The sequence below is a fragment of the Enhydra lutris genome, unplaced genomic scaffold, assembly GCF_002288905.1.
Source record: "Enhydra lutris kenyoni isolate GAN:26980312 unplaced genomic scaffold, ASM228890v2 scaffoldscaffold13, whole genome shotgun sequence".
Classification (NCBI taxonomy): Eukaryota; Metazoa; Chordata; class Mammalia; order Carnivora; family Mustelidae; genus Enhydra; species Enhydra lutris.
In genome coordinates, this window is record NW_019154097.1 from 45,778,114 (window position 1) to 45,795,440 (window position 17,327).

Consider the following 17,327-nt stretch of genomic DNA (forward strand, 5'->3'; position numbering starts at 1 on the left):
AGCCCTGCATCAGGATCTCTGCTCGGCAGGGAGCCTGCTTCCTTCTCTCTCTCTGCCTGCCTCTCTGACTACTTGTGATCTCTGTCAAATAAATAAATAAAATCTTAAAAAAAAAAAAAGAAAAAGAAAAGTTTTCTTCTAGGGATGCCTGGGTGGCGGAGTGGGTTTAGCGCCCCTCTTGGATCCGCCTCAGGTCGTGAGACTGCGTCCCACATCGGGCTCGTGCTGCACGGGGAACCTGCTTAAGACTCTTTCTCCCTCTCCCTCTGGTCCCTCCCCAACCCCTGCTCTCCTGCTCTCTCAATAAAAAGTTCTATTTGGGCACCTGGGTGGCTCAGTGGGTTAAGCCTCTGCCTTCGGCTCAGGTCATGATCTCGGGTTCCTGGGATCAAGCCCCGCGTCGGGCTCTCTGCTTGGCGGGAAGCCTGCTTCCCCCTCTCTCTCTGCTGGCCTCTCTGCCTATATGTGATCTCTATCTCTGTCAAATAAATAAATAAAAGATCTTTTTAAAAAAGTTCTATTCTAATTATTTTAATAATCATCTATTTTTCCTATCTCTACAGAAAGGACAAAGTTCTGAGTGTGTATAATATTTACATGCTCTTAAGACTTCCTTCTCTGATACCTGAGGTTTGTAACTAAAAACCAATTAAATTTGAGCATTTAATGCTGACTACAAACAATTTAAAATTGCTTTTAGGTTAGTAAAATTATATTAACGATACAAGAACTATGTAAGTGATACTGAGATACTAACACACGAAGTATGAAATAAATTTTCATGAGAATCATCAAATTCTATTTCAGAAGCAATGAAGACAAACATTTCAAGTAGTATGAAATAGCCAAACATGATAAATAACTAAATGACAAAGGAGACACGTTATTAAGGAGAGAGAGATAAAATTAAGAAACGTGAGGCTGCAGGAAAAAAAACAAAAACAAAACAAAACAAAACAAAAACACAACCCTCCCCACAAAACTCAAGTACCCAGGTGTGTGGTTATTTGGGGCGGGGTGGGGGGGGAACCTCTGGAAATGGGATATTTGTGCATTTTAAATGCCTATCATAATTTTGGATGCTGAAAACGTCTAATTTTGCACAACTATATACATGTATATATACACACATATATATACGTGTGTATTTACTATATATAAAATTACTTTTACGTGTATAGACAACGAACAGACATCCAGCCCTGAGTTTAGGGACCTTACAACAGGGCGGGGAGGGGGGGTAAATGAAACTTCAAGCAGTGAAATTTACTGTAGTGCTTCAGTGTTTTACCTCAGGAGAGAAGTGCTGGGTGGGGGAGCTCAGAGGAGCCGCGTGAGACAGTGACTGAAATGGAAAGGCAGCAGCACACACTCAGCTTCCTAACGTGGGGAGCGATCCTGCTGATAACCCTATATCCGCTGGCGTTATACGCGCTCCTGGCTCATGGGCATTCCTGCAGAACCTTGGAACATGAAACTGGGTTCGAAGCCACTTTAGCTAAAGATACTACTTCAGAATCTATTCGTCACAACTGCTTCGAGAGTGGTTTGGAAAGCCAGAGTCCGCACGAGCCTCTCATAGTTTCCTAGGGGCGAGCGCAAAGGACGACGAGCTAACCACGCCACCTGCCCTTCCCCATCATGAGGCAGCAGCGAGCTGTCCTCCACCACGACCCAACCACAGGTTCTAACATCTGGTCTCGCGTGCATCTCCACTGCTCCTAAGCTCGCATTTATTTTCAGTTCCCGGTGATGGGGAAGGACAGCTCTGTCCACCCGCGGGCCGCGGCTCGTGCTCACGGCCCGCGCTGCTGTCTCGAACCCCCACGGCCCGGACCTGCGCTGCGTCGGTCACAGAGACACGTATAAGCTTCGGGTCTTTCCCCAGGTTCCCGCTGAGAATGAACGAGATGCAGACTTAGCGATGGGAGTGTGACAAGGGCTTTTCGGACCGGAAGTACACTTGTGGAATCAAGGCTTTTAGGTAACTAACCTTCAATAGTCACCTCAACTTCGGGGTCCTCACTTGTTTCTGAAGGGACATGCTGAGTAGAATCTTGAAAAAAATAAAATTCTAAAATGACATTCATTATAAAGCACTTGCTGTATGTTCCAACATTTCACTGATTTGTTACTCCAAAAGCAGCCTACAAGAAAATTTTTACTGGCATTTGAATTCAGCTCACAGTTGTTAGGTTACAGTATCTAACCCTTATCATTGCAAACAGGGATGAGAGAAAACAAAAAGGAAAAACGGGGGGCACATATCTGAGAATACCAAATTACTGGCACTAAGCATTAATGAACTCAAAACCCTCGGATTTTAGAAGAAGGAGATTATAATGCTGTCACTATTCTTCCCCTGCTGTAACTAAAAAATGCTAGGACAGACACAAAGGCTTTTCTCTCTTGTTTACTATTTCCCCTCTCTTTTCAGAAATCCTAGGAGTGGTTTACATCATTAAATAAAACCACAATCCACGCTTCGCTTCGGGGACCTTCATATCAAGACAATGACCGGGACGGAGGCACACAGGATTCTATCCCCGAACTTAATGTGGGACTCAGAGATTTTATTTCTATCTGTGTTACTACACAAACAAATGTACATCAGAATGTTAGTGCTGGAAAGCTCAGCTAGAGAGTATTCTCATCGACTCTCTTTTCATTTTGCAAAGGTTGAGAGATTCATTGATTTGCCAAAGATCATGTTCACTTGTTAGTAAAGGAATAAAGACCAGAACCCAGGTTCGACTCAACTCTGTTCATAATGCACTGTGACCATAAAAATCTCAAACATCAAGTATTTCAAATCCTAGTATCTGATGACAGCATTGTGGACTACGGAGCAACACAGACTGCCTGAGGACTGCCTGGGCCCGGCGTGGCCTGCACACAGGTAGCTCCCTGTTGCACGCGGACCGCCTACCTAAAACAGAGATGTTGTTACAGATGTTATGGAGGAAACATCTGATTACCTGTACACAGTAAGACATAAAAAAAAAAAAAAAAAATTTCATCCACAGAATTTTCTGTAAAAAGATCTCAAAAAGAAATGTAAACTGAATTTGGAAAGCTTAGTCAACATTCCAGGGTCCTTAAGACCTCTCTCTCCTCAAAAGAGGGTAGAAATCAAATTATTTATTTTAAAAAGTTAAATAAAAAGCACATATAAGGAATAAAAATTTATCGTATAGACTCCTGTTTTATTCCAGAGGGGAAAAAAAGGCACAACATGACCAGTTTATGAGAGAAATCATAATTCTAAAACAAGAGTCAGGTACCTTATGCCAGTCATCTTGGAGCTACATAAACTGCTGAGAAAAAGGAAGCTATTCGGCAAGGTAACAGTTTCACTCAGGATTGAGAGAATTTCAAGAGCCACACCACAATTAAATATTTCCTCAATGCCACAATCAGAGGAGGATTGGCTGGGAAACAGACAATGAGGTCCATGCAGGGTAGTCGTGGGGATGAAAATAAGCAGAAAGAAAACCCCTCCTTTATTTATCTTATACGGAAATATTACTCTATTCTAAAAAATGGTACCATTAAATAATATGTTTGAGAATGAAGTATGAACAGAGGCCAATCCTATTTTTAGGTCTGCGATCCTGAAGCCATTCTTTCTCAAGGGATCCTTAACACGGCACAAGACGATCAGGATAAAAGGCGGTACTCTGCGTCAGGAGAGTCTGACCGACCACTTCCATTTCCGTCCCCACATGTTTTATTACTCAGTAGAGTAAAATATGTATATAACACCTTAGGACTAAAAAAATAAACCTGCTGGCTAAAAAGGCATACTGTAACAATCACCTTTCTGGTTCCAAATAAGGTGTTTTAAGGGTAATATTTAATAGAGAACAAACATAATACAGATACTGCAAATTAAAAAACCCTTTATATCTAACCTTCTGCTGGTACTTCCATTTCTGTTCCTTCATTGCCTTCTGAAGAATGATGGCTTCCTAAAGAGAAAATAAACCACATATACTAAACCAGTAAAAACTTACATTGAAAGAAGAGAAACTAGGCAACAGTGCAAATCATTTAACACTTAACCATACGACATATACAAACTGATTAATTCTTTCGCAGTTAATTCCAACAATGTGATCTAATTCAGAAAAGATATGTAACACTTCTATTTGAAAGCACAAAAAATTATTTTAAAATGTAAATAGATAAAGTAAACCTAAGTAGGTTTGGGGATTTAATAGTATTTACTGTAACTATACAATAGAATTACTGATCGATGTTGGAATTTGAGACACAGAACAATTATGGTTCGAGGTGCCATGCTCATCTGCCAATGACGCACACACAGAAACACAATCAGAGTAAATGCTGTCTTTGCTCACAGACTCTACTAAAGTCTACACAAACAAGTTCAGGTTTTGCTGTGAAATGTTTCCTGCTTTCCATTTTTACAATGGTGGAAGCTATGGAAACTCAATCCCCATTATTTAATCAAAGTTGTACTAAAAGGAAACTCGTAAGTTAAAATTTAAGATACTACCTTTAGTCTCAAAAGCATTTTAATTCAGGTAATATAATCTGCCTGCTTCTAAAAACTGGAACATAAAGCAATGTATCAGGTTAGGCAGTCACAAGGTAAACAGGCTCATCCTACCAGAGCAGAAGCTTACTCATAAATAGGAAAGAAGGAACCTACAACAGAGAGCCACTTAGGATTAATTGCCCAAACTGCCCCAGAATATTCATCCTCTGTCCTTAATGTCTGAGCTGCAAACATGGAAAAAGCTGAAAACCACTGCCTTCGTGGATCAATGAATATATTCCCTGGGAGTAAGAGTAAGTCACAGGGGAAGCAAAATCCAATCTGCCTGGCCATCCCCTGGGTATGTGAACTCAGAATGTACTAAAGGTGTGAATAGATTTTAAGTGTATTTTATCTTAATTTTTTAAAGAGCATCAATTACGGTTTCAAAAACTCCCATTCAATACCTAGTACCTTTTAAAAAGCCACACTAAAGTCAAATACTTTGGGTTTCTGAATGTCTAGCTTTATGAAGCCATAATTATCTTGGGGTTCTCTTCCACGTACTCCATATTATAAAGACTCACCTGAGCTCAAAATGCTAGGTAAATCTATAAATCTAGAGCCACGGTTTATTCTTCAATTAACTTTTAAACTATGCTTTCTCAACACATAGTGACACCCCCCCCCCCAACACCTTTAACATTAACATCTGAATTCATGGAGCTTCTTGACTTTTGACTGTAAAGTCAAAGAAAACAAAAGATGTGAGGTCAAAGGAATGCGGATAATGAGGCAGAGAACAGTGCTTCACAGGAAAGGGTGGGTCAAGTCAGGAGACTGTTCCACCCTGATATCACAAAGAGTGCGTGTCAACAAGGATTGTGTCCTTTCTGTTCTTTTTTTAAATCTGAAATAAGCAATTGCATTTACAGTCAAAGTAAACTAAAAAAAAAAAAAAAAAAAAAAAAAAAATCCTACTCGACCACAGCCAGAATAGACAGAAGTAAAAGCCATCACACACAGCCTACCATCCTCAAGTTAGGGCACACCATCCAATAATTCCCAGAAAAGGATTCAATTAAATAAACGTAGCGATTTATTTACAAAATGGTTATTTCACAGATCTTTCTAAAAACTAAATATCAACATGACCTTATCAAAATTTACAGTACTAGCTATACAATAAACACCGTATTTCTGGCTATTCTGATATAAGGTATAAATGTGTACTTTACCTTAAATATGAAAGTGTGTCATGTACCCATTTCGAGATTCATTACTAGATTCACAAAAGGGAAAATTGGTTTTGAAAAATTGTTGCTTGTGAAGTTCATTTATGTTTAAAAAAAAGGCCAATACATTTTCTTTTTCCTTTTCCATTTAGAAAAGTAACAATACAGATATTAATACTAGAACACAGTCTGTGCAGTATAAAGAACATCACATCAGAACAGCTACGTGGGAACACGGACGCAAAAAGGTTATACCTTGCAAAGACTTGGAGAGGGGGAGTTTGTCATCGACATCGGCGGTTTCGGAAGGGCCTGCTTCGGAATACAAAGATAATACTTCAAAAGTAATCCCAAAAATATGTTTTGGGTCACTTTAGTAAACAGATTTGGGTGAGAGATATGGAGTAATACAGCCTTTTCATGAACCAAAAAAAAGGCAGAATGAAAAAAAATATATGACAAAATGAAAGGTGTCGATTCATGGTCTTAGTGAACGGAAAAGGTGTACTCAGATACTCGTTTATAGACAGTCCAACGAAATTTTGAAAATGACCAGACATATATGGATTGAATGGGAATGACATGTCTAAAATGGCGGACATGGGTCTTTCTCCCCAGTGGATGGCTGGTTTCTAACAGCAAAACTGTAACCTTCCACTTCACACAGATTGTAACTGATCTATCACACGAGGTGTATTTCTTCCTTCCTTTGCAAATATTTAAAAAATTTTTGTCATGCTCAAGAAAACTGCTGAATCAATTGTTATACCTTCCTCAGAATCTCTAAACTCATGTAATTAAACTATCAGTAAGCCTGAATCTCCACTGAAACAGAAAACAAGACAAACTAACAATTATTAATTCATAATTCCCCCTTTCCTGCAGATCCATATGACTCCTTAAAAACCTCACACTGTCCTTCCTAGTTATTAATACATAAAGCATTTTGAGTCAACTAAACCTTCATAGAAGGCTCTAAAGATTTTGACAACACGTTATATGCAGTATCAAGTTTGTTAGTGATGAGAGTTATCAATCTGAAACAGACAAATCTAATGGCTACTTAAAAGAAACAATGTTCTTGAGGCTGTGACCTCAAGTCCTGTGATGACTACAGGGAAGAAAAAAAAAGAAACAATGTTCTTGTACTAAAATGAATACAAGACACGTCACTATCTCTGAATCCAGGACGTATTTTAAGACTTTTGAAAAGTACCAACTCATGAGAAAATTTCACAAAGACCCAAACTACACATTCATTATAAGTAAAGAACATGTTGTAGAAGAAAACAGTTTCAGAGAAAATGCACAAACTGTATTTGAAATTTCAATTAAGACCAAGACACTGCATGAAATAGACTTGAATTCAAATGACAGATTCACTGCTTCCTAGTCCTATGCTCCTGGGTAAACAATACACAGAAAACAATTAAATGACAGCTAAGGGTGTTACTTGACCTCTTAAGTTCGGCTTTAGCTGCTTTTTCTCAAGTCTGGCTCCATGTATTCTCAGCATTGTTCTGGTCTCATCTTTTAAAAAGAAGGTCCTCCTTCCACAAAGTACATTTTTGTATGATGTTCAATTTATAGGATTTGTTTTAAATAGCCTGTTTACTTCTGAATTCTAATTACACTAATTATATTATGTTCAGAGAATTTAAGATTATCTGTGAACAAGGATAAAGTCCATTTTTGTAAAAGAGTCTTGCTTTGTAAATTGACGTGCTTGGTGCTGAGGTCTATATGTGTCATCAATTAGCTTACGTTTCTAAACCGGAGAATGTGAATTTCCTACTTATAATCTGCCGGTGTTCATCAGCGTGATGTTTTAGTTAATGACAGTCACTCGTTAGAATCTCCCGCATGACTGGGGTGCCTGGGTGGCTCAGTAGTTACCTGCCTTCGGCTCAGGTCATGATCCCAGGGTCCTGGGATTGAGACCCGCATCGGGCCCCTGGCTCACCAGGGAGCCTGTTTCTCCCTCTGCCTGCCAGCTTCCGCATGCACTCTCTGTCAAATAAATAAATCTTAAAACCTTTAAAAAAATGCTTAAAAACCTTAAAAAAAATCTCCCACATGACTGAGATCTACAAATTTTAACAACTGTGTCAAGTCTTTATTTCTATTTTAATCTTGAGACTATATTGTAAGGTATATACAAAGGTGTATGTTTGTGTGTCTGTGTATATATATACTATACGGTATACATTAATAACCACTATATCAACCACTATAACAACCCATGTAGTTTAACTTTTTTTTTTTTTTTAAGATTTTTTATTTATTTATTTGACAGAGAGAGATCACAAGTAGACAGAGAGGCAGGCAGAGAGAGAGAGAGAGAGGGAAGCAGGCTCCCCGCCAAGCAGAGAGCCCGATGCGGGACTCGATCCCAGGACCCTGAGATCATGACCTGAGCTGAAGGCAGCGGCCTAACCCACTGAGCCACCCAGGTGCCCGTAGTTTAACTTTTTATACCTACTACTTTTTTCTTCTTTGGCCTCAAATTAGTATTGTTAAACTTGACTTCTAGTAGTTATATTTGCCCAGGATAACTTCACAGATCACTACCCTCTCAAACTACCTATGTTTAATTTTAGCTATGTATGTTTTAACACACATAGATACATTTTATTCATTCTAAGGACACTCAAAATGCAAGTGGTGTCTACGTAGTCAAGGAAATCAAACAGTCCTAATGCTCCCATCTGAGGACCGCTACCCTAGGGAAGCACTGACACGTGCACAGAGATATGTCGGAGGCTATCTTAAAATGCTGAAAGTTTTGGAGGAAAACATAAATGTCCAATGCAGAAGAATGAACAAATGAACTACGTATATTGTACAACACTACTATTAAACATGCAAGTGATAAAACGAGTTCATCTCAAAAACTCACAATGAATGAGAGACATACAAGTTGGTATGTACATACTAACATATATATTATGATACCATTTGTGTCAAGCTTAAAAAAAATACTAAATATAAAACACATGTGCATGGAAATACTCACACAGACACATCTGTGGGAACAGATACGTAGTAAAGGCATAAAATCCTTATGGCTAAGGCTTAACCCTGCTGGCTGAGTCAATTAAGCATCTGACTCTCTATTTCAGCTCAGGATCTCAGGGTCCTGAGATCTGGTGCCGGACTAGACCACACACGGAATCTGCTTAGTATCAATCCTCTCTCTTTCTCCCTTTGCCCTGCCAGCAACCCCAAAGAAACCCAAACAAACCTTTACTGATAAGGACGAGCCTCAATTTCAAGAAAATGGTTAACTTGGAATAGCACAAAAGAAAAGTAGAAATTTGGGAGAGCCCAAAGAAGAGTGTCAATTACGGCTGGGGGGGGGGGGGGGGGGGTGTCAAAAGACTAAGATTCCAAAAACCTGGGCAGATGCATGTTATGTCTTTAGGTTTCAATATTTCACTTTAAAATAAAAGTATTTTAGAAATACATACAGCAATGCAAATAAATGATCTGCAAGCACACCTGACAATATGTCTCAGAAACTTTTGTTTAAAGCCTAGGGGTATCCAGCTGGATCATCCGGTGGAATAAGTTGATTCTGGAGTTGTGAGTTCAAGCCCCAAACTAGGTGTAAAGATTACTTTAAAAAAATAAACCAAATAAATAAAAATATTTTTTGAAAAACCGAAGCCTAAAACAGTACATGCAAAAGGATTCCACTTACATGAAACACAAAACCAGACAAAACTAAGGTAGGTTGCTACAGGTCAGGAGAAGGGTCACCACTGGAAGTGGTTGCCTACAAAGGAGCCCAAGGGAAGGAGCTTCTAAGGACATTGGCACCTAACGACAGCCCATCCGAAAGCACGAGGAAACACGGACCCAGGGTCAGCCGGAGATGTCAATGCTGTTTAGAACGACTAGAACAAGGAGACAGAAGTAGCAGTAGGGATAGCAGACTTAAAGGACTATCAACCAACCTTAACAGTTATAATAACTGAAATTATGCAAAGAGTATTCTCCAACCACAATAGAAAAAAAATGAGAATCAGTAACAGAAAAGACACCGAGGAGTCCACAAGTACGTGGAAATTAAAACTACATACTTCTTAAAAACAAAAAACAAACAAACAAACAAAACCAACTACACACTTCTGCTATGACCCAGGAATCACAATACTGGGTTATCTCCCCAAAACATACTAAAGCACTAATTCAAAGGGATCTATGCACCCCTATGTTCACTGTAGCATCACTTACGTTGGCCAAATTATGGAAGCATCCCAAGTGTCTATAGACAGATGAATGGAAAAAGAAAATGTGGAATATAGAGAGAATGGAATACTATTCAGCTATAAAAAGAATGAAATCCCGCCACTTGCAATGACATGGGCAGAGCTAGAATATTGTGCTAAGAAAAATAAGTCAGTCAGAGACAGACAAATACCCTATGATTTCACTCATACGTGGAACTTCAGAAACAAAACAAACGAGTAAAGAGGAAAAAATAACAGAAAGACTAAGGGAGAAACAGACTCATAACTACAGAAACACAAAGATGGTTACCAGAGGGAGGTGGCAGGGGGATGGGAGGAACAGGCGACAGGGATTTGGAGCACGCTCGGCAGCGACGAGCACTGGGTGTTGTATGAAAGTGCTGAATCATATATTGTAAACCTGAAACTAACACAACGCTGTATATTAACCACTAGAATTAAAATAAAAACTTACTTAAACTGTACATCGCTACAAAAGCACAGGACAAAGAAGAAATCACAAGGAAAATCAAAAAATGTTTTGAATTGAATGAAAATAAATACAAATCAAACTTTGTGGGCTACTGAACTGAGGCTTAAGAGGGAAATTTATGGGATTAAATGCTTCTATGAGAAAAAATCGCAAATCAAGGATTTAATCTTCTGTCTTAAGAAACACAAAATAAAAACATTAAAATTAACACAAGAAAAAAGAAAGAAAGAAAGAAAGTGTAAAAGTCACTAAAAGTATAAGCTGGATCTCTGAGAGAAAAGAAAAATTAAGTAAAAGCTCTAGAGCCTGACCGATGGTTCTCCACTGCTAGTGACTGTGTCCCCACTCCACGGGGACTGATTATAACACAGAATTATTCCAGCTTTTATTTAAGATTTTATTTATTTATTTGACAGAGATCACAAGCAGGCAGAGAGGCAGGCAGAGAGAGAGGGAAAGCAGGCTCCCTGCTGAGCAGAGCCCCCCGATGCGGGGCTCAATCCCAGGACTCTGGGATCATAACCTGAGCCGAAGGCAGAGGCTTAACCCACTAAGCCACCCAGGCGCCCTAGAATTATGGCAGTTTTGATGGTCACAGTTAGGGAGATACTACTGGTATCTAGTGGGTAAAGGCCAGGAAAGCTACTACACCTTCTACAGCTCATAGCAAAACAGAGATAGCCGCAACAGTGAACTGTTTGATCAAAATGTCAATACTGACAAGCTTGAGAAACCCTGAGCCAGAGCAACCAAGAAAAACAGACACAAATCTAAAAAGACTGAAAATGAGAGGGGCATCACTACAGACCTTGAAATACTGAAATTAAAACAAACCAAAAAAAACCGCTTAAGGCAAAGTAGACAGATTCCCTAAAAGACACAAACTGCTTAAGCTCAATCAAGGATACGTAGGGGTGTCTGTGCGGCTCAGTGGGTTAAAGCCTCTGCCTTTAGCTCAGGTTGTGATCCCATGGTCCTGTGATCGAGCCCCCCATGGGGCTCTCTGCTCAGCAGGGGGCCTGCTTCCCCACCCCCCCATCCTCTGTCTCTGCCTACTTGTGATCTCTCTGTCAAATAAATAAAATCTTTTTAAAAAAAAATTTTTTTTTTTTTAAAGGAAGAAGAGGGGCGCCTGGGTGGCTCAGTGGGTTAGGCCTCTGCCTTCGGCTCAGGTCATGATCTCAGGGTCCTGGGATTGAGCCCCACATCAGGCTCTCTGCTCAGCGGGGAGCCTGCTTCCTCCTCTCTCTGCCTGCCTCTCTGCCTACTTGTGATCTCTATCTGTCAAATAAATAAATAAAATCTTAAAAAAAAAAAAGGGAAGAAGAAATACATAATCTGAACAGCCCACAACTATTATAAGAAATTTAAAAATCAAAAAATAGACTGAGTTTAAAAACTTTCCATTATGGAAACCAAAAGGTCTAGGTGGCTTCACTGGCAAATTTCACCAAACACTAAAGAACAGAATAGTACCAAATCTACAAAAACACTGCTCCATTACATCACTTCCCAATTCATTCTACTGAGGCCAGTATTAACCAAAACCAAATACAAAGACATTTACAAGAAAAGAAGCCTTCTGACTCATATAGCTTAAAATCAATAATATATAGAAAGAATACATTATAGCCAAATAGGGTTTATTATCCCAGTAATGTGTGGCTGGTTTAACATTTGAAAATTAATATCAATCACCATTTTAACAAGAGTAAACAAGAAAAACCCATATAATCATCTCTAGAGATATAGAAGACCTTTTTTTTTTAAAGATTTTATTTATTTATTTGACAGAGAGAGAGATCACAAGCAGGCAGAGAGGCAGGCGGTGGTGAGGGAGCAGGCTCCCCACTGAGCAGAGAGCCCGATGCGGGGCTCGATCCCAGGACCCTGAGATCACGACCTGAGCTGAAGGCAGAGGTTTAACGCACTGAGCCACCCACGTGCCCAAGAAGACCTTTTTCTTTAAAAAGATTTTTTTAATTTATTTATCAGAGAGAGAGCGCACACAAGCAGGGGGAACAGCAGGCAGAGCAGGCAGAGGAAGAAGTAGGCTCCCCGCCAAGCAAGGACAGTGAGGGACAATCATGACCTGAGCTGAAGGCAGACACTTAACCAACTGAGCCACCCAGGTGCCCCTAGAAAAGACCTTTTACAAATTCGACATCCAATCACTACAAGCACAGACAAAAGAGAACTTCCTCAAACGGATAAAAGGCATCTACGAAAACCCCACGGCTATTCTACTTAAAGATCTGGTCTCACTATTCCTGTCCGACACAAGACCAGAGGGTCCCAGAGAGCACAATTAACACAAGGAAAAGGAAGGAATGACACTGTCTACTTAGAAAGTCCCGAAGACTTTACCCACAAGTTGCTAGAACTGGTAAGTGAATTTTAACTGAGTCATAAGATACAAGGTCAGTACCTAAAAACTGGAGTTCTCTGGACTGGCCATAGTTGAAGTGAAATGTACAAGAACAGTCCTATTTTCAGTAACAACAAAAAACATTAAATATTTAGATGTAAATCTTACAAAATGTGCACTACAGGATCTCTCTGACAAAAACAAACCTCTGAAAACGGGAATCTAGGAAAAGCTGTAGAAAGCGTGTTCATGAACCAGAAGAAGGGGCATGAGAGGGAATTAGCCTGAATCAGCTGCACGGACTGACCACGATCTCTATCAGTATCCCTGCAGTTTTCTGAACAAATCACCAAGTTGATTTTTACAACTCATATGAAAAGATAAAGGAGCTAAAATAGACCAAATAATTTTGAGAAAGAACAACAATTCTGTAGGACTCCCACACTCTGATTTCAAGACTTACTATACGCTATAGTACTCAACACATGTAGAAGTCGGTGAAAGGAGACACAGAGATCAACGGAACAGAATATTCAGAGCCACAAAGGTAATGCAATGGAAAAGAACAGTCTTTCAACAAACGCTACTGGAAAATCTGGACAGCCATACACTCAAGTTGGAACCAAACATCCTCCACACCATACAAAAGTTAGGCCTAAACTGATTGAAGACCTAAACGTAAAATTACACAATTTTTATAAAACTCAGAAGATACGCATTGTCTAGCTCTTACCTTCAGCTGTACCTAAAGTACTACATTTCAAGCGATCTCTCCCTCTACAAACATCTGATTTCCAACCCTCGTTTTCCATTTTTTTTTTCCAGTGATTTCTTAAATCACTCAACCTACAGTCTCAAAAGGGGACAGGAAAGCTTCTATACTCGTGGCTGAGAATAACACAACTCTGAACAGACAGTACCAAAGATGAAAGCAGACCTTTTTATCATAAAAATAATCTGTGTTGAAAAAAAGACTATTTCATTCAACAGTATTTATCAAATTTATGTCCATGTATTAGGAAGGTACCAACAGCTACTTTTATAAAGGCTAAATTTTTTCCAAAATTTTAACTGTTTAATTCAAACTCCACAGAACTGTCTCAACCTCTTAGCCATGTGATTACTAACATCACAAGAATAAAATGTGCAAAACTGACAAAAAAAATAATGAAATTCACTATTAAAGTTTAATATATGTGCATAGGTATTCACATGACCGCAAATCAGAATAAATTCATTCATAAAACTTTCAAAATGCTCCAGAATTCATAAGAGTTTATCTTTTTAAATGAGCTACAAGTAGCAGGCAAATCACAAATCACAAGTAACACGAGGTCTCTAAGACACTCACTAAAATGGCTTAAAAGAAGACGACTGACAGGACAAGTGTGGGCAAGGATGTGGAACAACTCAGAACTACTCATACATTGCCGGTGGAAACGTAAAATAGTACAAGCACTGTGCAAAACACTTTGGTGGTTTCTTACAAAATTAAATACCTACCATATGTCCCAGCTATGCCATTTCTAGGAATCTACTCAAGAGAAATGAAGGCATATTTCCATACAACAATTTGCACACAAAAATTCAAAGCAACTTTGTTTTTAAGAGCCCCCCCAAAGCAGAAACAACCAAAATATCAATATACAAAGAGATAAACAAACTGGTAGACAGACGAGCAATGGAATAATCCTCAGCAATAAAATGGCATTAGTTACGGATGTATGTAACACTGTGGATGAATTTCAAAACAATTATGTGGAATGAAAGAAGTCACATCCCATCCCAAGAAAACAGTACATACTTTATAATGATTCCACCTACAGAAATTTCTTAAAAAATGGAAACTCATGTCAAATGACAGGAAGCAGATCAGTGGTTGGCTGGGGAGGGCAGTGAATTGCACAAAACACAAAGGAACTTGAGGGTTACGGAAATGTCTATCCCGACTGCAGTACAGACAGATTTATGGGTATATACAGACAACGACACTAATCAGCTTTTATACTTTAAATATTTTCAAGTATTTTATGTACCTCTAAAAATAAAACAGACTATAAATATAGAAAACATTCTTCTCAACTAAAAGCCAATGATGGGTAAGAGCGAACTGCATTATTAAGCCACAACCTTTAACAAGCGAGCAGAAAGATGTGGAACGAGGTGAGAAGTAACAGCCAAAAATATATGAAAGTCTTACCTTTTGTAGATTTTTAAGATAATGATAATGGTTACACAGGTATTTTTTTTATTGCACAAGAATATTCGAGGCACAGAATATTCAAGGCTCAGAAGACCTCTTGTGTCTTGCAAATAACACTAGAAACTAGAACTGAATTCTAAATGGTGCCCAACCTTTGCTTGCCTTTCCAGACCATCAATGGCTATTTTACATCCCCTGTAGACAGAGGACTTATTTCACTGCCACATTTTGGAAATCTATCTTATTCCAGTGCTAAATTATAAGCATGCATGCCAATCAAGAAACAATCCATAAAGCAGTGTTCAATGAATTTAGGCAATTGGTAAATTTGAATTTTAACTGCCAACAACTTTTGGAAAGAAAAACGGTGTACACAGTATTACCTTGAATGTTATATTGATAGTAATCAGGGTCCTCTGATTCCTCTTTTACTGTCACAGCTGCCATTTCCAGGGAAATACCTGTAAAAGGAAGTGAACGTACCTAATTACACTTTAGGGCATGCAGGTAGACAATGTAAGAAAATCTCTCCTGCCCAAATAATGCAGAGCAATGCATACATAAAAACTCTGAAAGGACAAAAGTTTGCTAGGTATAGCAAAGGGGCAAAAATCTTCTAAAATCCAAATGGAACAAAGCTCTGTTACTAATTTTCTGAGATTATTTGCTGCAAACTTTTTTCTCGGACGTTCTTATCTCTGGATTTGAAGAAAATTAGTCATACTTCTCTTTTCATGCAACATTAAAATGCTTTTACAGGGCCACCTGGCCGGCTCAGTTGGTAGAGCACACGACTCCTAATCTCATGTCATGAGTTCAAGTCCCACACCGCGTGCCGAAATTACTAAAGGAATTAGAAAGACTTTTACAAACTACTGAAAATCACGTGTAGGGGCACCTGGGTGACTCAGTCAGGCATGCATCTGTCTTGGCTCAGGTCATGGTCTCAGAATCAGACTTGAAGCCCCGCATCAGGCTCCATGCTGGGCACAGAACCTGCTTAAAATAGTCTCTCTTCCTCTCCCTCTGCCCCCCGCTGAAAGGTGGAAGGAAGTATTTGTAAACCTCAGTTGTAATGACTCAACACTCCTCAGTCAAGATGGCATAACTGTAAACCATTTTCAGAAGATACACTGATTTTTCTTCCCTCCTAATAAATCCCTTTATTAACAAGGGGACAAAATGTACCTTTCTGCCTAACGCTGTGCCTACGGTTAGGACAGATAATTGGACGTGGGCCTCTGTGACTAGAACAAAAGCACACACCGTCCAACTGCATACGCATGAAGGCTCACTGTGTGTGGCTCTCCAGCGGTCTGACCCTGTGCCGGCGCTACATGACGTGAGCAGCAGGGAGAGAGTATCGCCAACTGGAAATAGCAAGGAAGAGCTAGCTTTCCATACCAAAGGACACTTATCCCTAAAGCAACAAGCAATTACCAACAGGAGATGGGTGTGCTCCCCACGACGGTGGCAGAGAACAGTCTGGAACCCCTGAGATTCTGCGGGCTGTCCCTTTACCACAACGGTGCTCATCAGTAAACTTAAGAGAAAAATGAAAGCAGACAAAAAAGGCAAATCCACCGGGGATTTAGACACTTCAGGAATGAAGGTTCTCGAGGCCCCAAACAGGCGAACAACCTCACCAGCTAATGTCCTGATCGAAGGCAAAGGAAGTGCAACGTAATGGGCAATGAATTAAAGAAGGTATTAATTTTTGTGCTGTAGAAATGTGAACATGTGCCTATTTTCTTCCATGTTAGGAATCTGTCTTTCTGCAAATGCAACATAGGATATAAACTGTTCTCCGTTCTACTGTGCATTATTATTTTACAAGTTTTGTTCGGCTTCTGTTACCATGTAGCCTCTAGAAAAAAGAATATTCAAATAGGTTGAGAGTGAATCTGAGACACAAATAACACAGCTCACGAATGGACACGACTGGACACTACTAGGTTTCCCAGAGACAGGCACGAAGCCTGTCAGGACCTGGAAGCCCTCATTCTGGGGAGAAGCCAGAAACGACGGACTCTGTTACAAAGAGAGCTGCATCCTGCCCACAGAACAGCTGTTCTGTTCTCAGAAAGCGCAAGTGTGTGGAGGAGGGTGCGGACCGAGCAGCCAGAGGGAGTAGCCAGTGCGGTCACGACACTGTTGTCCCAGTTCCAGACACACCCCCAGACCCTGCTGGAGCCTGGACTGCAAACCAGTCTGGCTCCTTGCAAGAACTCCCAAGGGAGCACAACAGGGAGGAGGCTACAAGGCCAGAGCAGAAACCATGAACCGGCA

General features: G+C 39.8%; 1 protein-coding gene across 10 annotated transcripts in view; it reads right to left on the reverse strand.

Annotated features, from left to right (window-relative positions):
* LOC111145631 (general transcription factor IIi) overlaps nucleotides 1-17,327 on the reverse strand; it is a 107,127-nt gene that overhangs the window by 43,904 nt on the left and 45,896 nt on the right. For 2 of the 10 annotated variants that reach the window (XM_022500672.1, XM_022500670.1), the window contains exons 9-12: nucleotides 15,422-15,499; nucleotides 5,995-6,051; nucleotides 3,915-3,971; nucleotides 1,994-2,056 (exon numbers count right to left, since the gene is read on the reverse strand). In XM_022500672.1, coding sequence (XP_022356380.1) covers nucleotides 1,994-2,056; nucleotides 3,915-3,971; nucleotides 5,995-6,051; nucleotides 15,422-15,499 — 255 coding nt within the window. Of the gene's footprint in view, nucleotides 1-1,993; nucleotides 2,057-3,914; nucleotides 3,972-5,994; nucleotides 6,055-15,421; nucleotides 15,500-17,327 lie in introns of all 10 variants that reach the window. The other 8 variants (XM_022500671.1, XM_022500669.1, XM_022500675.1 and 5 more) reach the window with 5 other exon arrangements.